The sequence below is a fragment of the Natrix helvetica genome (genome assembly GCF_964273705.1).
Source record: "Natrix helvetica genome assembly, chromosome: 7".
In the NCBI taxonomy this organism is placed as follows: domain Eukaryota; kingdom Metazoa; phylum Chordata; class Lepidosauria; order Squamata; family Natricidae; genus Natrix; species Natrix helvetica.
In genome coordinates this window covers 52,416,410-52,433,848 of record NC_138558.1, presented here as the reverse complement: position 1 = coordinate 52,433,848, position 17,439 = coordinate 52,416,410, and the positions used below count along the sequence as shown (strand labels likewise).

At 42.5% G+C, this 17,439-nt stretch overlaps 1 protein-coding gene and 1 long non-coding RNA gene across 5 annotated transcripts; one reads left to right on the top strand and one right to left on the bottom strand.

The window, feature by feature from the left end:
- Positions 1-19: 19 nt before the first annotated feature.
- CLRN2 (clarin 2) lies at positions 20-13,984 on the top strand. 4 transcript variants are annotated; one of them, XM_081959436.1, is made up of 4 exons: positions 20-207; positions 5,320-5,574; positions 8,125-8,304; positions 12,843-13,984. In XM_081959436.1, the coding sequence occupies exons 2-4, from the start codon at positions 5,322-5,324 to the stop codon at positions 13,106-13,108; spliced, it is 699 nt and encodes a 232-aa protein (XP_081815562.1). In that variant the 5' UTR covers positions 20-207; positions 5,320-5,321; the 3' UTR covers positions 13,109-13,984. The 4 variants fall into 4 exon arrangements, with proteins under 4 accessions (XP_081815562.1, XP_081815560.1, XP_081815563.1 ...); XM_081959434.1 differs by having other exon boundaries at positions 5,205-5,574; XM_081959437.1 differs by having other exon boundaries at positions 22-207; positions 5,411-5,574.
- On the bottom strand, positions 8,206-15,864 carry LOC309395319. The gene is made up of 3 exons (XR_014175878.1): positions 14,839-15,864; positions 12,853-13,054; positions 8,206-8,339 (listed from the first exon to the last, which is right to left on the bottom strand). It is a non-coding gene; the product is annotated as an uncharacterized lncRNA (long non-coding RNA).
- Positions 15,865-17,439: the final 1,575 nt, after the last annotated feature.

Genomic DNA, 17,439 nt, shown 5'->3' with positions numbered 1-17,439 from the left:
CCGCCCCCACTAGGTGGGTTAAGTGGCGGAAAAAGAGGCACGGCCCCTGCTAGGCGATCCTGGCTTTTCTCTTCGGTACACGGGGGCGGGGGGTGGGGGGTAGATTGTCCAGAGCTGTGCTTGTCAATCTCGGCAACTTTAAGGCAGAATCCCCCAACCAATTGCTCCAGAGAAACTGGCAGGAAGCTGTGCACAAATCCTCCAAAGGTACGGGGTTAATCCTGGCAAGAGCTTGCATCTGAGGGTAGGACAAGAAGCAATGGATGGAAGGTAATTAAAGAGAGATCCAGTCTAGAACGAATGAGAGCAATTAAACAGTGAAAACAATTAAATGGAATAGCTTGCATTTCCAGAGTTGTGGGTGCTTCAGCGCTGGAGGTTTTAAAGAAAATACAGAATTAACAAAGTTGAAAGGAATCTTCTTCTAGTCCAACTCCCTGCTCAGCCAGGAGACTCTGTACCATTTTGGACAAATGACTCTCCAGTCGCTTCTTGAAAACCTCCAGTGATGGAGAACTCACAACCTCTGGAGACAAGCCATTCCATTGGTTAATTGTTCTCACTGTTAGGAAATTTCTCCTTAGTTCTAGGTTTGGTCTTTGATTAGTTTCTATCTGTAGCCATTTGTCCAGGATGATATAAGGACTTCTGCCTTTCTCTCAAGTAGTGTCCCAACGTGCTAGCATACTTCTTTTTTTATTTGCTATTGGGCGTGTTTAGGCTTCCTATCATCACAGAAGATTAATGTTTGGTTAATGCAAGTAGTCCTCACTTAACAATGCTAATTTGTAAGGGAAACTGTTGTTAAGTGACATGGCTGTAAAGCAAAAAAAAAAAAAAAGCCATATTAATGCGCTGCTTAAGCGATGGAAGTTCCTACACTCCCCGTTGCTGTCAGTAAGTAAGAACCATGTGGGTTGTTAAGCAAAGACCTCTTACATCCATGACTTCCTACCAGCTTCCTGATTGTAGGATGTTGGCAGGGAAGGTTGCAATTCGTGTTCATGCCACTGTGGAATGGGGCGTTAGACTAGAAAGTCCTATGATTCTAAAGAAATGTTGCCAAAGGGGTCAAATGTCAGGGGACTTAAGGGACTGGAGGCTAAAACATATGATGAACCATTGCAGGAACTGGGCATGGCTAGTCTAGTGAAGAGAAGGACCAGGGGAGACATGATAGCAGTGTTCCAGTATTTGAGGGGCTGCACAGGGGGGGGGGGGGAGGATCAAGCTATTTTCCAAAGCACCTGAAGGCCAGACAAGGAATAATGGATGGAAATAAGGAGAAATTTTCTTTTTTTAAAAAAAAAACAAAGTTTTTTTAATTTTTTGTTGTAAATTTTAAATTCTTTTATAAACAAAGCGCTGCCCAGGTTTTCCCCTTTAACATCCTTTCATATGCATAATTCATTTCACATCATATTTCCATTTCCGATTTCAGCCATATTATTTTCTTTCCATATTTTCCATCTTAAGCTTAATTTCTTCTTAATACATAAACAATATCATTATTTGCCCCTTCAAAGTTAACCAAATTTATCATTTCATTTCCATCTGTTACTCTATTTTACTATAGGTAGCATATATCCTCAAATCCAATTTTTATATAATACTGTATTTCCCCGAAAATACGACAGGGTCTTATTTTCTTTTTACTTACAAAATATGGCCTTGGGCTTATTATAGGGGAGGGCTTATTGTTTTGGGGTTGCCGGGCGGCTGCTCCCTTGCGAACTGGCTCCCAAAGAGCCAGGCACAGCCTCAGGGACGAACCATGAGGTGACCACGTTCACGAGCAACCACCCGGCAAACCCCCTCTCCAGCCGGGCAGAGCGGCATTCACTGACCTAGGGGGTATCCCTAAGGCACCAAGCCACGTGGCGCTCTGCCCGCTCCCCAGCTCCCGCGGCTTGGCACATTAGGGATACCCCCTAGGTCAGTGCATGGAGCTCTGCCCGGCTGGAGAAGGGGGTTCCGCGAGTGCCTGTTCTGCCCCCAGCAGGCATGCCTCCTAGCCTCAACATGTCCATGCCCAGCTCTCCCTGCAGCAGCCGCAGCTGCCGCGCTCCGAGCATAACATCTTCTCCGGTTCCAAACTCCAAAACTTGGCTGCCAAGTCTTCCAGCAGCGGCCTCTCTAGGAGTACACTCTATGGTTGTGGGCTGGCTGCTGGAACTCTCTGTAAGACAGAGAATCTCCCTGCAGCAGCCGCTGGGCCTGGACATGTTGAGGCTAGGAGGCATGCCTGATGGGGAGGCGGAACAGGCGCTCGTGCAACCCCCTTCTCCAGCCGGGCAGAGCTCCATGCACTGACCTAGGGGGTATCTCTAAGGCGCCAAGCCATGTGGCGCTCTGCCCACTCCCCAGCTCCAGCGGCTTGGCACATTAGGGATACCCCCTAAGTCAGTGCATGTGCCCGCCTCTTCAGAAGCCAGTTCGCAAGGGAGCAGCCGCCCAGCAACTCCCCGCTCCGGCCAGGCAGAATGCCACTCCCCAATCTAGCAGTATCCCGAAGGCGCCAAGCAATATGAGTGCCTTTCTCCACCCCCACCCCCCAGCTCCTGCGACTTCAGGATACCGCTATGTCGGTGAGCGGTGCTCTGCCTGGCTGGAGGGGGGGTGTCCAGGGGGTTTATTTTCAGGGGTGGGCTTATATTTTTGCCCACACAGAAAATGTGACAAGGCTTTAGTTTCAGGACAGGTCATATTTTCGGGGAAATACGGTAAGCATTTCACTTATTTAGTTATCCACAATTAATAATGTTAATATAGTTTCCTCAGATCTTAATTAACTACATACTATTAACGTTAACACATTTCATTTTATTCTACTAATAAATCCTTTCTTTCCCTTCCTCCTTTTCTAACCATTTTCTCTTGGTCTCTCAAAAATTCCACTTGTTTTAGGTTCTCTTTTTTCCACCCATTCATCTAGCTGCTGCTTTTTCTTTTTCTTATTTTTATAATTACTATCTTTTTTCTTCCAAGTCCTTTTTCTCCCATTTAATTTTATTGTTCTGGTAAATTTCCCCAGGTTTCCTCCCAATCTTTCCCCACTATTCCCTTCTTTACTGTTAAATGTTTTCTTTTTGGGGGAACATTCCCCCTTGTCTGCTTTTTGTGTGCCACTGTGAGTCCCAGTGAAATAATCTAAATATTTTTCTTTTTCAATCTCTCTTTCTTCTATAATATCTTCTTGTTCTTCCTTTGAACCCTCTTTTATCCCCTTTTCTCCTCTTTCCTGATCTGAGTGCTCCTCTGAGTTTTTAGTTTTTTCTTACCATTTAACGTTTCACGTGCATTTTTTAACATACCAAGTAGTTCATCATACATCCAAAGTTCCATAATGCCTGTTTAACTAATTTAATAAAAAAAATTAAAAATTTCTGTCATGTAACATTTAATTAAAACTTAAAAGTCTATGTAATTTTTTCCCTTTTATTACCAACTTCTAAAGTCCAAATCCAACTTTAGTCCAGTCCAATCCACAGTAAGTATTTTATTTTTTCCTTTCCACCACTATACTAAGTCAAATCCAAAACACTGTTACAAAAACAGATATTCCTTAAAGGTTCCTACGGCTTCAAAGTAACTTTTCCTGTAGTCAAGGTTAAATTCTGCAGCGGTACCTTTCCCTTTTGTTCCTCCACTAGATCTTTTTTTTAAAACAATTTTTATTTATTTTTGAACAAAGAAAAACAAACATAAAAATTAAAAAAAAAACATCTTCCATTACAAATTGCAGAAAGTGTGTCAGTTGGTTATAGCATTTCCATGCATCTCTTCCATAGTCATCACCTGCTTTTCATATCAAATCGCATATTTTAAATTCACATATATTCCCGTACATCACGATTATTATATCTCAACCTTAATTTGACTATAATTGTTTTTACATCCTTTTATACATAATCTTCAAAATCTAGAATAGGATTATATGATAACATTCTATTCGACTTCAAAGCACAGAAGAAGAAGAGAGAGAAAAATTGACAGAGATAGGAGAGAAATCTTGACAGAAGCACCAGTGATAACCAAAGATAAGCTGATGGAAAGAGCAGATGCTGGGTTTCGAGCTTTTATGAGCTATGAAAGGAACAACATGTTGCGAAGAGAAGTTCATACAAGATTTATTAAGAAAGTGACTAGAATATTAATGCTACAAATGGCAAGAGATGTAATACTGCACTATTACTGGAAAGATACAGGTTGATGCAATGAAAATGCATAATAAAAACTAAGCTAAATTTAGTTTACTATTAATAGTAAACTACTAATAGTAGTATGTATAAAATGAAGTATGTATAAAATGAAGTGACAATAGCTATAGTTAAATAATGATTAATAATGATAGCAATACATATAGATATATTAGTTTGATAATATGAAATTTTATATAAACAATATATGGAGATTATGAGAGGAGGTTTAAAAGCTTTATCTAGAATATGTTATAAAGATGTATTGCGATTGGACGATTTCAGGATGATTTAATAGAATGTTATCGTATAATCCTATTCCAGATTTTGAAGACTATATATAAAAGGATGTAAAAACAATTATATTCAAATTAAGGTTGCAATATAATAATCGTGATATACACGAATATATGTGAATTTAAAATATGATATGAAAAACAGGTGATGACTATGGAAGAGATGCATGGAAATACTGTAACCAACTGACACACTTTCTACAATTTGTAATGGAAGATGACTTTTTTATTTTTATGTTTGTTTGTCTTTGTTCAAAATTAAATAAAAATGTTTTTTTTTAAAGAAAAGTATGTGTTCCTCCATGCTGCAATCAATATGTATCTTTTTTTTCATGGCCTGAAAATTGTGCTAGTGGTGTGGCTATTCATCTGGAAATATTATTTAGTCTTGGAAGGCAGAGTATCATCTGAGCAAGATGGTCAGGATGACATTTAAGAAACAGAAATTCTAGACGACAGCAATTTGATGTCCCAAAATCTAATAAATCCATCTATCTTTGGCCAGATAAGACTTACAAGCAGACTGTGAAGCTAAAGCACTTTCCAGGTCAGACATGGGTGTCACTTCAATATTTAAAACCAGGGAGAAATTTGAACCTTTCAATGAAACATTAGTCATGTAACAGATCCTGGATTGTCCTCTTAACAACAAGCATCCTCTTCCTGCATAATTACGAGGCTTCTGTTGGCTGTCTCTGGATTATTGCAGATGAAAATAATCTTTCGGAGGTGCTTCAAAGAAAAAGGAAAGAGTATGCTTTAACCCATGGATTGGAAAGAGACCTTGTGGGTAGGCCTCACCATATGATTCCCAAAACTGTTAGGAATGTCCAGCTGCTTTCAAAAGGCTTTATTTGCCCTCGGTGCTGTGTTGAGCTTTGCCTCTTTCATCCTGATCCTCGTGGCCATGGGCAGCCAGAAATGGATGATGGGGAAAATCCTTTGCAAAACTGGCGCTGAGCTGGTCAATGCCACAGACCCCGAGCTAGTCAAATTCATGGGGAAAATTTACTATGGGCTCTTTGGCGGCCACAAAATGCGACAGTGTGGACTTGGAGGTCGCCCTTCCAGATTCAGAAGTAAGTACCTCTTTTGTTTCCATTTTTCCTGCATTTGCAAATAAACATATTCAAGTGAGGTTCTTTGATTATTAGTGATTATTCAGGTCATTGTTTGCCCTAAAATTTTGTTTACCGAAAGTTCTGCTTGGACTGGGAGTTGGACTAGAAGATCTCAACAGTCCTTTCCAACTCTGTTATTCTGTATTCTCTTCTTCTGAAGTTTGGATTGAAAAAGGATTTTTATTTATCAATATAATTTGGTCAAAGTGGCAGCCCTGGGAACTAATAAGGTGGAAAATGATGTATCTTATTACAGAGAAGATGGCTAATTCACTTGCTGTGTTGACTAAGCAAAGGGACCACTAGAGGGCAACCAAGAGACACAGAAAACATGTCTGCTATTGTCTATGTCTTTGTTAACTGTCCTTAAAATTATTATTGCCACCAAAGAACAGAACACAGGTAGTCCTTGACATGGTGATAATTGGGACCAGAATTTCAATTGTTTGGAAAGACAAAGCAGTTGTTAAGTGAGTCATGTCTAGTTTTAAGATCTTTTTTTTGCCGTGGTTATTAAGTGAATCATTGCAATTGTTAAGTAAAATGTGGACATTAAGCAGATCCAGCTGCCCCCATTGACTTTGCTTGTTGGAAACCAGCTGGGAAAGTGCAAAGACTCATTACTTGACCTCAGGTTGCAAACATTGTAAGTACATGCCCATTGCCAAACACCCAAAGTTTGATCACATGATCGTGGGGATGCTGCAATGGTTACAAGTGGAAATCTTTTTTTTTTCCAGTCAGTGCTGTTGTAATTTTGAAAAGTTGCTAAATGTATGGTTGCAAGTATCCTTAATGCAACTAGAATTGTTGGTGGGAAAGGTAGTCCTCTCTGTTATGACTAAGCCCAAAATGTCGCAACATCTTTTGCGTAATTAGATTTAGAGTTAGGTTGCCCGCTGCAGCTGCCACAAAAGCTGATGCAGTCCTGGGGTGCATCAACATAGGGATAATTTCAAGATCATGTACAGTGTTAGCTTTATGCTGTACTCGTGAGACCACATTTGGAGTACTGCATCATCCCGATAAAAAAAAGTTTTGGTCACCACAATACAAAAAGATGCGGAAACTCTAAAAAGAGTGCAGAGAAGAGCAACAAAGATGATTAGGGGCAGGGCCAGATTTAGATGAAAAGAGGCCCTAGGTTATTCCACTTATGGGGCCCTTCCACCTCCCATTTTTAAGTTTGTAAATTACATGAGAGATAATAAAATACATCATTACTGTGATATATATCAATATATTAAATGAAACATGTTGTAATTGGTACTAACCTTTATAAAAAATGTGGCACGGATAATAAATAAAAATAAAAGGCCCCTCTTGATCTTGAGGCCCTAGGCTGAAGCCTAGTTAGCCTATAGGAAAATCCGGCCCTGATTAGGGGGCTGTAGGATGAATCATATGGTGAATGGTTGCAGGAACTGGGTGTGTCTAGTCTAACGAAGAAAATGCTAAGGATGACATGATAGCAGTCTTCCAATTTTTGAGACACTGTCACAAGAGGTGGACAACCTATTCTCCAAAGCATCTGAGGGCAAGTAAAGGATAGAAGCTTATCAAAGAGAGATCAACTTGGAACTAAGGAGAAATTTACCGAGAGAACAATTAATCAATGGAATGACTTGCCTGCAGAAGTTGTGGGCGCTACATCACTGGAGGTTTTCAAGAAGAGACCGGACAACCATTTGTCCAGCATGGTATAGGATCTCCTGTTTGAACAAAGAGTAGAAGACTTAAGGTCCCTTCCAACAGTATAATACAATACAATAGCAGAGTTGGAAGGGACCTTGGAGGTCTTCTAATCGAACTCCCTGCCTAGGCAGGAAACCCTATACCACTTCAGACAAATGGCTATCCAACATCTTCTTAAAGACATCCAGTGTTGGGGCATTCACAACTTCTGGAGGCAACTTCTGTTCCACTGATTAATTGTTCTAACTGTCAGGAAATTTCTCCTCAGTTCTAAGTTGCTTATCTCCTTGATTAGTTTCCACCCATTGCTTCTTGTTCTACCCTCAGGTGCCTTGGAGAATAGTTTGACTGCCTCTTCTTTGTGGCAACCCCTGAGATATTGGAACACTGCTATCATGTCTCCCCTAGTCCTTCTTTCTATTAAACTAGACATACCCAGTTCCTGCAACCGATCTTCATATGTTTTAGTCTCCAGTCCCCTAATCATCTTTGTTGCTCTTCTCTGCACTCTTTCTAGAGTCTCCACATCTTTTCTACATTGTGGCGACCAAAACTGGATGCAGCATTCCAAGTGTGGCCTTACTAAGGCCTTATAAAGTGATTATTTATAACTGTTATTTTATGTTCTATGTTCCCTGATACCAAACATGTATTGGTAGGCGCATGACTTCAGACAAAAGTGATACAAATCTGCCCTGAATCCCAATGGAAAGTCCAACAATCTCTGCCCCATTTTCTGTGACATTGTTTATTTGTGGGATCTGTTTTACCTCCTCAAATCTTTCTGCAGTTTGCTTTTTCTTCCCTTGTCAGTGTTTCCACACCTGGTGAAAAAGGTGAACCCGATGCTTCATGTGGCAATTATCCTCTCCTTGTCGGTGGCGTTTTCCTTTGCTCTGGTCAGCTGCGGATTCTGCTTCTTGAACCTCCTAAAAGTCCCTTTTCGGGCCATTCAAGGACCTGCAGGAGTAGCTTTGTGGAACTTGGTGGCAGGTATAATGAACTTTTCTTCCTTCACAGCAACTATCCTGAAATTGGGGGAAGGTGTAATGTTAGGGTCTCTGAGATCTCCTTCTACAGTTCACAAATTCTGGCCCTCAGGGCTGTCCACAAGGTGTGGTCCAAAAAAGGCAGCCACAACACTGTAATTGGAACACGACTTTTTTATACGTACATCAATCACACTGCTGTGCTGCCATCTTGACATTTTCTCATCACATCCTGCAATTACCTCTCCTAACCATGCAGATCTCATTATTTGAGGGTGAATTCCAGCCACTCATTCCCCCCCCCACCCCCATCTCACCCTTGTATATCTGGACATTAGAAACATTGCAAAAAATATTTTAAATTTTGTTGTTGTAATTTTCCTTATAAAAATAACGCTGGGGTTTGGTTTGAGGACTTGAATAATGAATACCTTTGGTGAACAAAGGCAGGTCCACTAGAAGCTTCTCTCACTGTGAGCCATATATTTGCAAGCTGTGCTAGCCATGAATTTAAGTGTACATTTTAAAGTGCAAACATGCTTTTGCAGATTTTAGGGCTTTCGTTGTAAATGGCTGGGAGGTTTGGTGATGCAAAAATGTAAACTATAAACTGCTGAAAAATAATCACAAAGTATTTGATGTGGTGACACTGGATCCTCAGTAAAACCCACACGATGCAATTCACAAAATAACATCAGTTTCTAGAGTGTAATTTGAGGTGGTGAACTTCAAACTTCAACAGTTATAACGTATTAAAATATTTCATGCTAATAAGTGATAAATGGAATATAATTTGATTACATTTGCCCTTTGAAATCACGGAGTCCGCTAATCAATGGTCTAGGAGTTACGTAAAAAGATAAAAGAGAGTCTTGAGTCATGCTGAACTTCTGATAGTTTCATGGTTATCTCTGTTCCTGTTCTTTTCTTGACCACTTTGAAAAAAATTAACTAAAGCCACAATATTTTATTAAAGTTTCTTTAATTTTCCAAATATTTTTCAATTATATATTTTAATTTTAAATGAAACCTAAAACCTGGGAAGCCTTAACCAGCCCCAGCTCCATGCGGCTTTGGGAGGATCAGCCAAGCTTAGCATAATACTTTAGTGCAGTCAAAAAGCCCAGCTCCATTCAGCTTTTTTTTAACGTGATAGGGAACTGGTTTGTTTTTTTCAGCTGAAATTTCTATATAATTCAATGAGCTTAAATTGGCTTTCGTTTAGGTAAGGGATGAATAGGCAAGTAGAAGCAAAACATACTGCTGGTCCTCACATTTATGACCATCAGAGCTTCCCCAAAGTCATGTGAGCACTTGCAACTGGCATGTATTTACGGTGGTTGCAATGTCCCGGGATCACAATTGCCCTCTCAAGGGACTTTGACAAGTCAATGAGGGCAGCTGTATTTGGGTAACAGCCATAACGACTTCCTTAGCAACCATGGAAAAAAGTCTTAAAATCAGGTATGACTTTTTTAATCACTGCATTGCTTAGCAATTGGAGTTTTGATTACAATTGTACATGCCGTGCTTCCCCAAAAATAAGACCTACCCTCAAAATAACCCTAGCATGATTTTTCATGCTGCTTGAAATATAAGCCCTACCTCCCCCCCCCAAAAAAATAATCCATAGTTCAGAGCCTCATCAACGAGGGGTGGGCATAGCTACCATCACGTCAAGGAAGTGGCGAGAGCACATGTGGGGGCCGATGGTGTCCAGAAGCTGCTGCAGCCTGCACAGTGCAGTCCCTCCAAGCAGCAGGCAGAGGGGTGGGTGGGTGGGGCACACGATCTGTCCCACTGTATTTGCTTGCAGAGTGTGTGGTGGAGCTGGAGGACAAGGTTGGATTGTGTGGGCTGAGAGTACAGGGGAGGGGCCACAGCATGGTGTCATCCTCACTCCACCACTTGCCTCGCCTCACAGTGGTGGCAGAGGCGCAGGTGAAGGCACATAATCTGGCCTCCGGACACGCTGCATGGCCACCCACCAACTGTGTCCATCTTTGCCCACAGCTGCAATGGGGGAGGTGGGCCACACAGTGTGTCCGGAGGGCTGTATCGCATTGCTCCCTGACTCCCATGTGCCTTTCCCTCCGCTTGTTGTTGGTGCTGCCACAGTGAGGTGAGGTGAGGCAGGCGGTGGGGCAGGGGAGGTGGCACACTACGGCTCCCATGCACTCAGCCCCCATTATCCAACCTGGTCCTCCAGCTCCACCACACACTCTGCAAAGACAGATGGGATGGCGGCTGGGAATGATGGTGCTTTTCAACCTTTTCCTCAGAAGCAAGGGGAAGGAGAAGGATGGAAAGGGAGAGCAGTCACTAGAGGGTTGCCTCTAGGCTGCTGCTCCCGGCTTGCTTGAGGGAACCCAGCATGGAAGGAAGGGTCTGTTTCTTGCATATTGATCCTGACCCTTCCATTCCCTTTGAACCTGGCCTCTCTCCTCAGAGGGAGATGAAGGGCTAGGCTGGGCTGAAGCAGAAAAGAAAGAGAGGGAGAGAAGCCACACAGCTAAGGACGAGGGGCTCGCCCACCTCTCCACAAGACCTCCCAGGAGACATGGTGTGCAAATGTAAAAGCCACCCCTTCCAAGTCAGCAGCAACAACTAACTCAAAAGAAAGCACCCCGAGTCCGGGTGCCTTTCCCATTTGTTCCCCCTTTTTCAGGAAGTGTTTCAATATGGTAGCAGGTAAGTTGGGTGTTATTCAGATCATTTCCTGGACAATACAGTAACCGCTGTGCATCCTCCCTTCCAAAACACGTCAGGATATGATCTGAATAAAGATCCGGCTGGACCTGCTACCAGTATTCAAATGCTTCCCAACTCTTTCCCAAAAGGTGCTTGCAGCAGCTGCTGCACATAGAGTGGGCGAGCACATTGAAAATGAAAAGTGGGACTTGCCCATTGCACCTTGCATTGCTGAAGGCGGCAAAATGTAGAGGAAAGCCACCATCCCTTCAGGAAAGATCCAGGAGGCATTTCAATAGCAGGTCAAGCTGGGTCTAATTCAGATCACATCCCACTATGTTTTGGGTGGGAGAAGGTGCAGCTGCTATTGCCCATTCTGAGGTTTGTACGGTGGTGGCGAGAGATTGCAGGATCTATTTTATCACCCTTACAAAACATGCCATCTGAATAAGCTTGACCTGCTATTGAAACACCTCCAGGCTCTTTCCCGAAGGGAGGGTGACTCTTCTTTACCTTTTGCCACCTTCCACAATGGAGTCCTGCTTTTCGCTTTCAATGCACTTGCCACTTCCTTGCAGCAACTGGTACAAGCGACTGCCTGTGCTGCTGGCCTCGCAGGAACTCTTCATCTTCCTGGCAGCACTGCTCTTGGTTGCCCTGCTAAGCTGCTCCTGCCTGGTGTGGGGTGAGTTGGACCAGATCTATGACCTCTGGAGTGCCCCGCCACCGCCAGCCTGCTAGGTCTCCTTCACCAGCAGCCACCGGTGAAGCCACGCCACCTCGCTAGCCACTGCCTTCAGGTTGCTGAGTGCCAACCTGCAAGTCTACTTGGTGCTGCAGGAGCTGGGCTACAGGCTGAGTCTGGCGCTCTTTGAGCCCTGACCCTAGTGGGTGCTGCAGCTCTCAGGCCGGCTGTGCAAGGCAGCGCAGGAAGCACAGCTCCACCTGTGGCAGAGGGGCACTCTGGAGGTCATACTGTAGATCTGGGCTGACTTGTCTCATGCCAGGTAGAAGCAGCCCAGCAGGGCGGCCGAGAACATTGTTTCCAGGAGGGTGAAGAGCACCGCAAGGCCATCAGCAGCACAGGCAGCTGCTCAATGTCCAGCAGCCAAGAAGCACCCCAGCAACAGCAGAGCCAGCAGGCAAGGTGGGCAGAGGCCAGGGCATGCCGAAAGCCTGTGGCCACAGACAGGCAGACAGTGGGACAGAAAGGGCGGGATCGGCAGTAGTGGTGCTCCCACTCCCATCAGCCCCCATGCTTGCCGCCTCTACATGAAAAAAAAAGACACCCCTCCCCCGAATAAGCCCTAATGCCTAAGGCCTTATATGACTGGGTCTTATTTTTGGAGAAAACACGGTTAATTGTACATTAAGGACTATCTGTAAGGAAAACAGAAACAACTTACAGCTCAATATCTATAACTAAGGTGCAACTGGTTGGTTTGTACTTCTCCAGTGAGATAAAATCTGTGAGTTTCACGCCTTTTTGGAAGGAAACGTTTGTGCTACAGGAGATATTTGTAAGCCTTTGGGGGGGAGGGTATTAAAAGCAAAATGAACCACTGGCCTCAGGCATTTATGATCATTGACCCCCCCCCCCCGCTCAAAAAAGATCGTTTAATTTTTCCAAAATCCAAGGGAAAAATGGAAAGCTCAACTCTGCTTATGGGATGGTGGGGGTCCTCCTTCATTTTTCATCAGCATCTTGTTTTCTGTAGCTTTGGCATCTCTTGCAATCTTTGACTAGTCAACAACTCAAACAAGAACAATTCCAGGATTAGCTTAGAAATGAGTGTCATCTGCTCTGAAGGGCATGTGCACAAATGATTTTTTTTAAACATTTATTTCTAGGCGGATGTACCGTGCTGGCTGTGATCGCTTTTGTGGCAGCTGTCAAACTGCATCGGCTTACAGAAAGAATCGCCAATTTTCGGGAAAACGGCTTCCAGTTTCTCATCCTGGAAGAAGAGTACATGCCTTCTTTCTGGCTTTGTGTAGCAAGTGCAACAATCCATGGGCTGAATTTGGTCATCATTGCCCTCAGCACAATTCACTTCCCGACTCTAAAAATGAAGACGGAAGCAGTAAATGTTATAGCAGAAGACATCATGTACTAAGTTCTTTGTTTGCCATTTGCCTCTTCTGCATTTCCATGAGCCTTTGATCATCTGCATATTTTAAAGCCACTGACATCAAGTAAAGTTTCTGGGTCTTAAAAGGGGGGAAATTACAAACGATTGACTTCGGCAAATGCTTCCATTGACTGCTGTGTTCATACTCTGGAAGAGGATTGTGTCTCCCTTAACAGTGTTCAAAATTTTAGGAGCCTTTTCCTGCTGGTTATAAGGTGTCATCCATAGATCTTCCAAAAGAGAAGTTTACACTACCTTTGCCCTAACATTGTATATTGGAAAATGGACTCCTTTGCTTCATGAAAACTAATTCAGTATATCATTAGCCTTTGTTCAGTACCTCAGAAGCTAAACAAGTCTGAATCCCTGTTTCTTTAAAGGTGAGGGACTAAAGGAGAACTTTTCCTCCTGCCACATGATTATTTTTGAAGTGTACTAATTCATACTCCTATTTTACTCTTGGCAAGACACCATAAGCCTTTGCTAAAGATTTAAAAGAACTTTGCCTTTTTTGAGGAGCAACAAAAAATTAGATGAAAACTAATTTCCTATTACAGTTTTTGGCTCTCTCTTGGGTGGCCTACAGTATTTGCTTTTCCAGCCAAGCATCACAAAAACTTTGGTCTAACATGCATTCAATTCATAGCTGAGATTACAAGAAGTGCACTAGTGTTTTGTTGGAAAACGTGTCAGATGACATTCCCTAGCCCAGCGATGGCGAACCTTTTTTGGCTCGCGTGTCATAAGTGGGGGGAGCGCAGGGGGGGTCTTGTGCGGGCGTGCCTCACCCATAATGCAATGCGCGACCCTGCCCTCAGTGTGCATGCGCGGACAACGCACACACCCCCATTTTTACATGCTTTTTTCGCCCTCCCCAGGCTCCAGAGGCTTTATAGGAGCCTGGGGAGGGCGAAAAGAGCCTCCCCCGTCCCCGCCCCCAGAGGCCCTCCAGAGGCTTCAGGGACCGTCCGGAGACTTCCCTGAAGCCTTCGGAACGCTTAAAACCACCCTCCGAGCAAACCGGAAGTCACTTCCGGTTTGCTCGGAGGGTCGTTTTAAGCGCTCCGAAGGCGTCAGGGAAGCCTCCGGACAGTCCCTGAGGCGTTCGGAACACTTAAAACCACCCTTCATCCTTCTCTTCAGAATGAAAGGAAAATGGGGCTGATGAGCAGGTGGCACAAATGGGGCTGATGAGCAGGTGGCACACATCCTCTATGTCTCCTTTTATTTTTATTTATTCATTTATTATTGTATTCAATTTTATTTTGCATCATTAGCTCATTTTTACTATTTTGTACTGAGCATTTTGGAATGTAATTCAAACTTCTCAGATAAACGGAATGCCAAAAAGGAAAAAGCATAATACAAAAAAGTCTAGGTTCTCTGTCTGTGCTTATCAAAGCCACCTAAAACTGACAAATATCCACCAGATGAGACATGCATAAATAAAACTAGTGACAAATATCCACCAGATGAGACATGCATAAATAAAACTAGTGACAAAACAAAATTGATTTTTATTTCTCTCCTGAATGATATGTTGTGGAAAGAATAAGATAGGACTATATGTGTCCAAAGGAAAAGCCTCCGACTTCTGCAAAACTCAATGGATGAGGCAGGGAAATACTTTAATTAAGGCACTGCTTTGAATAATTCTGAACTGGGAAATTAGATATTTGTAAGTAACATATTCAGATGGTGCAATTTGTCTATACCTGCAAGTATCAGAATTGTGCAAGCCATATTTTTCACTGTCATGCTCTTTGGAAGTGGTCTTCGAAGCAGCAGAACAGGAAGAGCATTGATGTTTTTGAACTTCATTTTGGAGAAGACTCCTGAGAATACAATGGATAATCAAGAAAACAAATAAATGGATTATCAAACAAACCAACTCAAGACAAAAAATGACCAGGCTCAAATGATTCTACTTAGGAGACCTTCTATGAAAATCTACCATAGTTTCTGGGAAAGGTGGAAGGAAAGAGAATACAACATCCAGCAGCAACTATGGATATATCATTGGAAGATATGAAAGACCAGGTTTCAGACAATCCAACCAGGTTGGAGAATGTCCTGGAAAAGATCTATCTAAGTTGTCCCTAAGAGTTGACACCAATTTGATGGCACATAATCAGATAACAACATTCTCACCAAGGCATTCTGTTGCCCCAAGTGTGAGAATGACAAAGGTGCTGTCACCATTGATTGCACTGGGAGACTAGTTGTAAGGAATTGAAGAAAATCCAGGAGCCACAAGACTGAGACTGGCAGATATTCCAGTCCATGAAGACCTGGCCTGCCCTCATCAAATTATAACATCTCAAATCACAAAACAAAGCTGTGCTGTAAGGAAAAAAGAAGACAATAAAACATTCTGTCTGGAGAGAGGTTGAGAGGTTGATTAAATCCTGTTCCCAAAGCATTTGTAATTCTATCAATCCAGACAGTCATTTGTAATTGTCCTCTGACCTGGATTGGCTGTGATTAAGGACAACCCATCAAAGGAAAGCTGCTGCTCATCTTTCTCAAAACAACATGTGTTAGTATCTCCAGCTGTAGATCTCTCAAGCCTTCAAGGGGCAACTCTTGATATCTGCTGAAGATTGTGCGGCTGGATTTGGTTGGCATCCCAACCAAATTAAATCCCTTTGTATATGAACATGAACAGGGATAGCTGGTCTTTTGAGACATTAATAGACTCAGTAATTTATATGTAATTTATTATAAATTTGTTGTTTGGAACTTACTGGAATAAATTGCTGGAAGGAACACCAGATGGTTTGCAGTTCTAAGCAAAATCACCAATTGGGAAGGAAAAACACTTCTAAATGCTACTATAGGAAGGCCCCAATCCCCATAATAAAATATTCTTAAATCTTAAGAGGCAGAAAGCAGCCACGGTCTTCCTGCTATAGGAAAACAGCCTCAAGCAGAAACCTGAAGAGGCTAGTCTTTAGGAATGGATATTCTGTATCCATTCAGAAAGCTGGGCCAGTCTATAAGCAAAGAGCAGCCAGAAACTCCAAATACACAGTAGGCAAAGAGCTGGAAGCTGACAAGATTAGCTCAAACAAAACACCTAGGATTTGTATTTCCCCTTTTGCTTGTAGAACCAGCTATGACCCTTACATGACCCCATAGGAATCTGGCATTACCTGTAGTATGAATGAAGAAAACTTGGAGGGGGGGATAAAGGGTATTAATGAATAGCATCACAAAATTTCTTTAGTGTAGTGACATTTTTACACCATCAGCTGTTAATATAAAAACCGATACTTCCTTCCTTCTTGTTTCTGCAATTCTATCTGCTCTTCGAATCTGAAATCCTGGGATTTACAAGCAGTTATCACTCATCGATTAACTTAGCCAAGTTTCTGGGAAGCAGAGGGCTGCTGAGTTGGAAAAGTCTGATTTAATCCTATTTAAAAGGAGCAGTTCATCCATCTTATTTAAAAGTGAGCGAAGATTAGTTAAATGGAGCAAAGGAAGAGGAGATTTTTTTTTGACCCAATGCTTTCTGAGCCTGTGGAGGATTCCAGCTTGTTTTCCCCTCTTCCTTCTTCTCTTCTTTTTTGTTTTTGTCCTATGGTGCTGAAGGTAGCTGCTCCCTCAATCAAAATTTCCTCTGCATTTATAAAGTCAGGAGCAACAATCCCAGAAATTGTCAAGCATTGTGACTGTCTGTCTTGCCCCTTATGTTGACGAACCTCTTTACAGAGTTTCCTTGGGTCTCAAGATACTCTCCAAAAAAAGCAACAAAACACTCCATGATAGGATGTGCTTTGAAGCTGCCCTTTGACAGTGTTGGAATAAGAGATCAAATCTGTGTCTGTGTGTGTGTCTGTTGCAGGGTTTAATATTATGTTCATTATTAGAGAGGACAACTAGAAGTTACCTTCTGTCTGACTTCTCAGACAAGCTAAAGTTTCGTTGTCAATGTAGGAGCAGCCTAATTTGGTTTGTTTGCTGCAGGCTAGTGTTTTCCATATTTGGCAACTTTTAAGATGTGTGGACCTGAGTAGGACATGAGGTTCAACAGGGCACAGCTTTAAGAGGAAGCCAAACATGAGAAAAGTGAAAATAAGATCAAAATAGAAGGAGAATTAGAGAAGGAGAATCAAGGCACCGAGTTTTAGAAATTGTCACTCACAGGATAAAACAGGCTCAAAATATGCATGAAAGAACAAGAGACATTCTGAAAGTGAGATGGGTGATCTCTAAATTTGATTAAACAAATCAACAAGCAAGCAATCAGAGTTCAGGAGAAGAAAAGAGAAACTCGGCTTTTTTGATGAAAAGGAATTTTTATTTTCCCA

What these genes read in the sequence shown, in the direction of transcription:
- CLRN2 (XM_081959436.1), top strand. Translation starts at nt 5,322, where the DNA reads ATGTCCAGCTGCTTTCAAAAGGCTTTATTTGCCCTCGGTGCTGTGTTG. An exon ending in TCGCCCTTCCAGATTCAGAA is followed by an intron (nt 5,575 to 8,124) that starts GTAAGTACCTCT and finishes TTCCCTTGTCAG; the next exon opens with TGTTTCCACACCTGGTGAAA. An exon ending in TTTGTGGAACTTGGTGGCAG is followed by an intron (nt 8,305 to 12,842) that starts GTATAATGAACT and finishes ATTTATTTCTAG; the next exon opens with GCGGATGTACCGTGCTGGCT.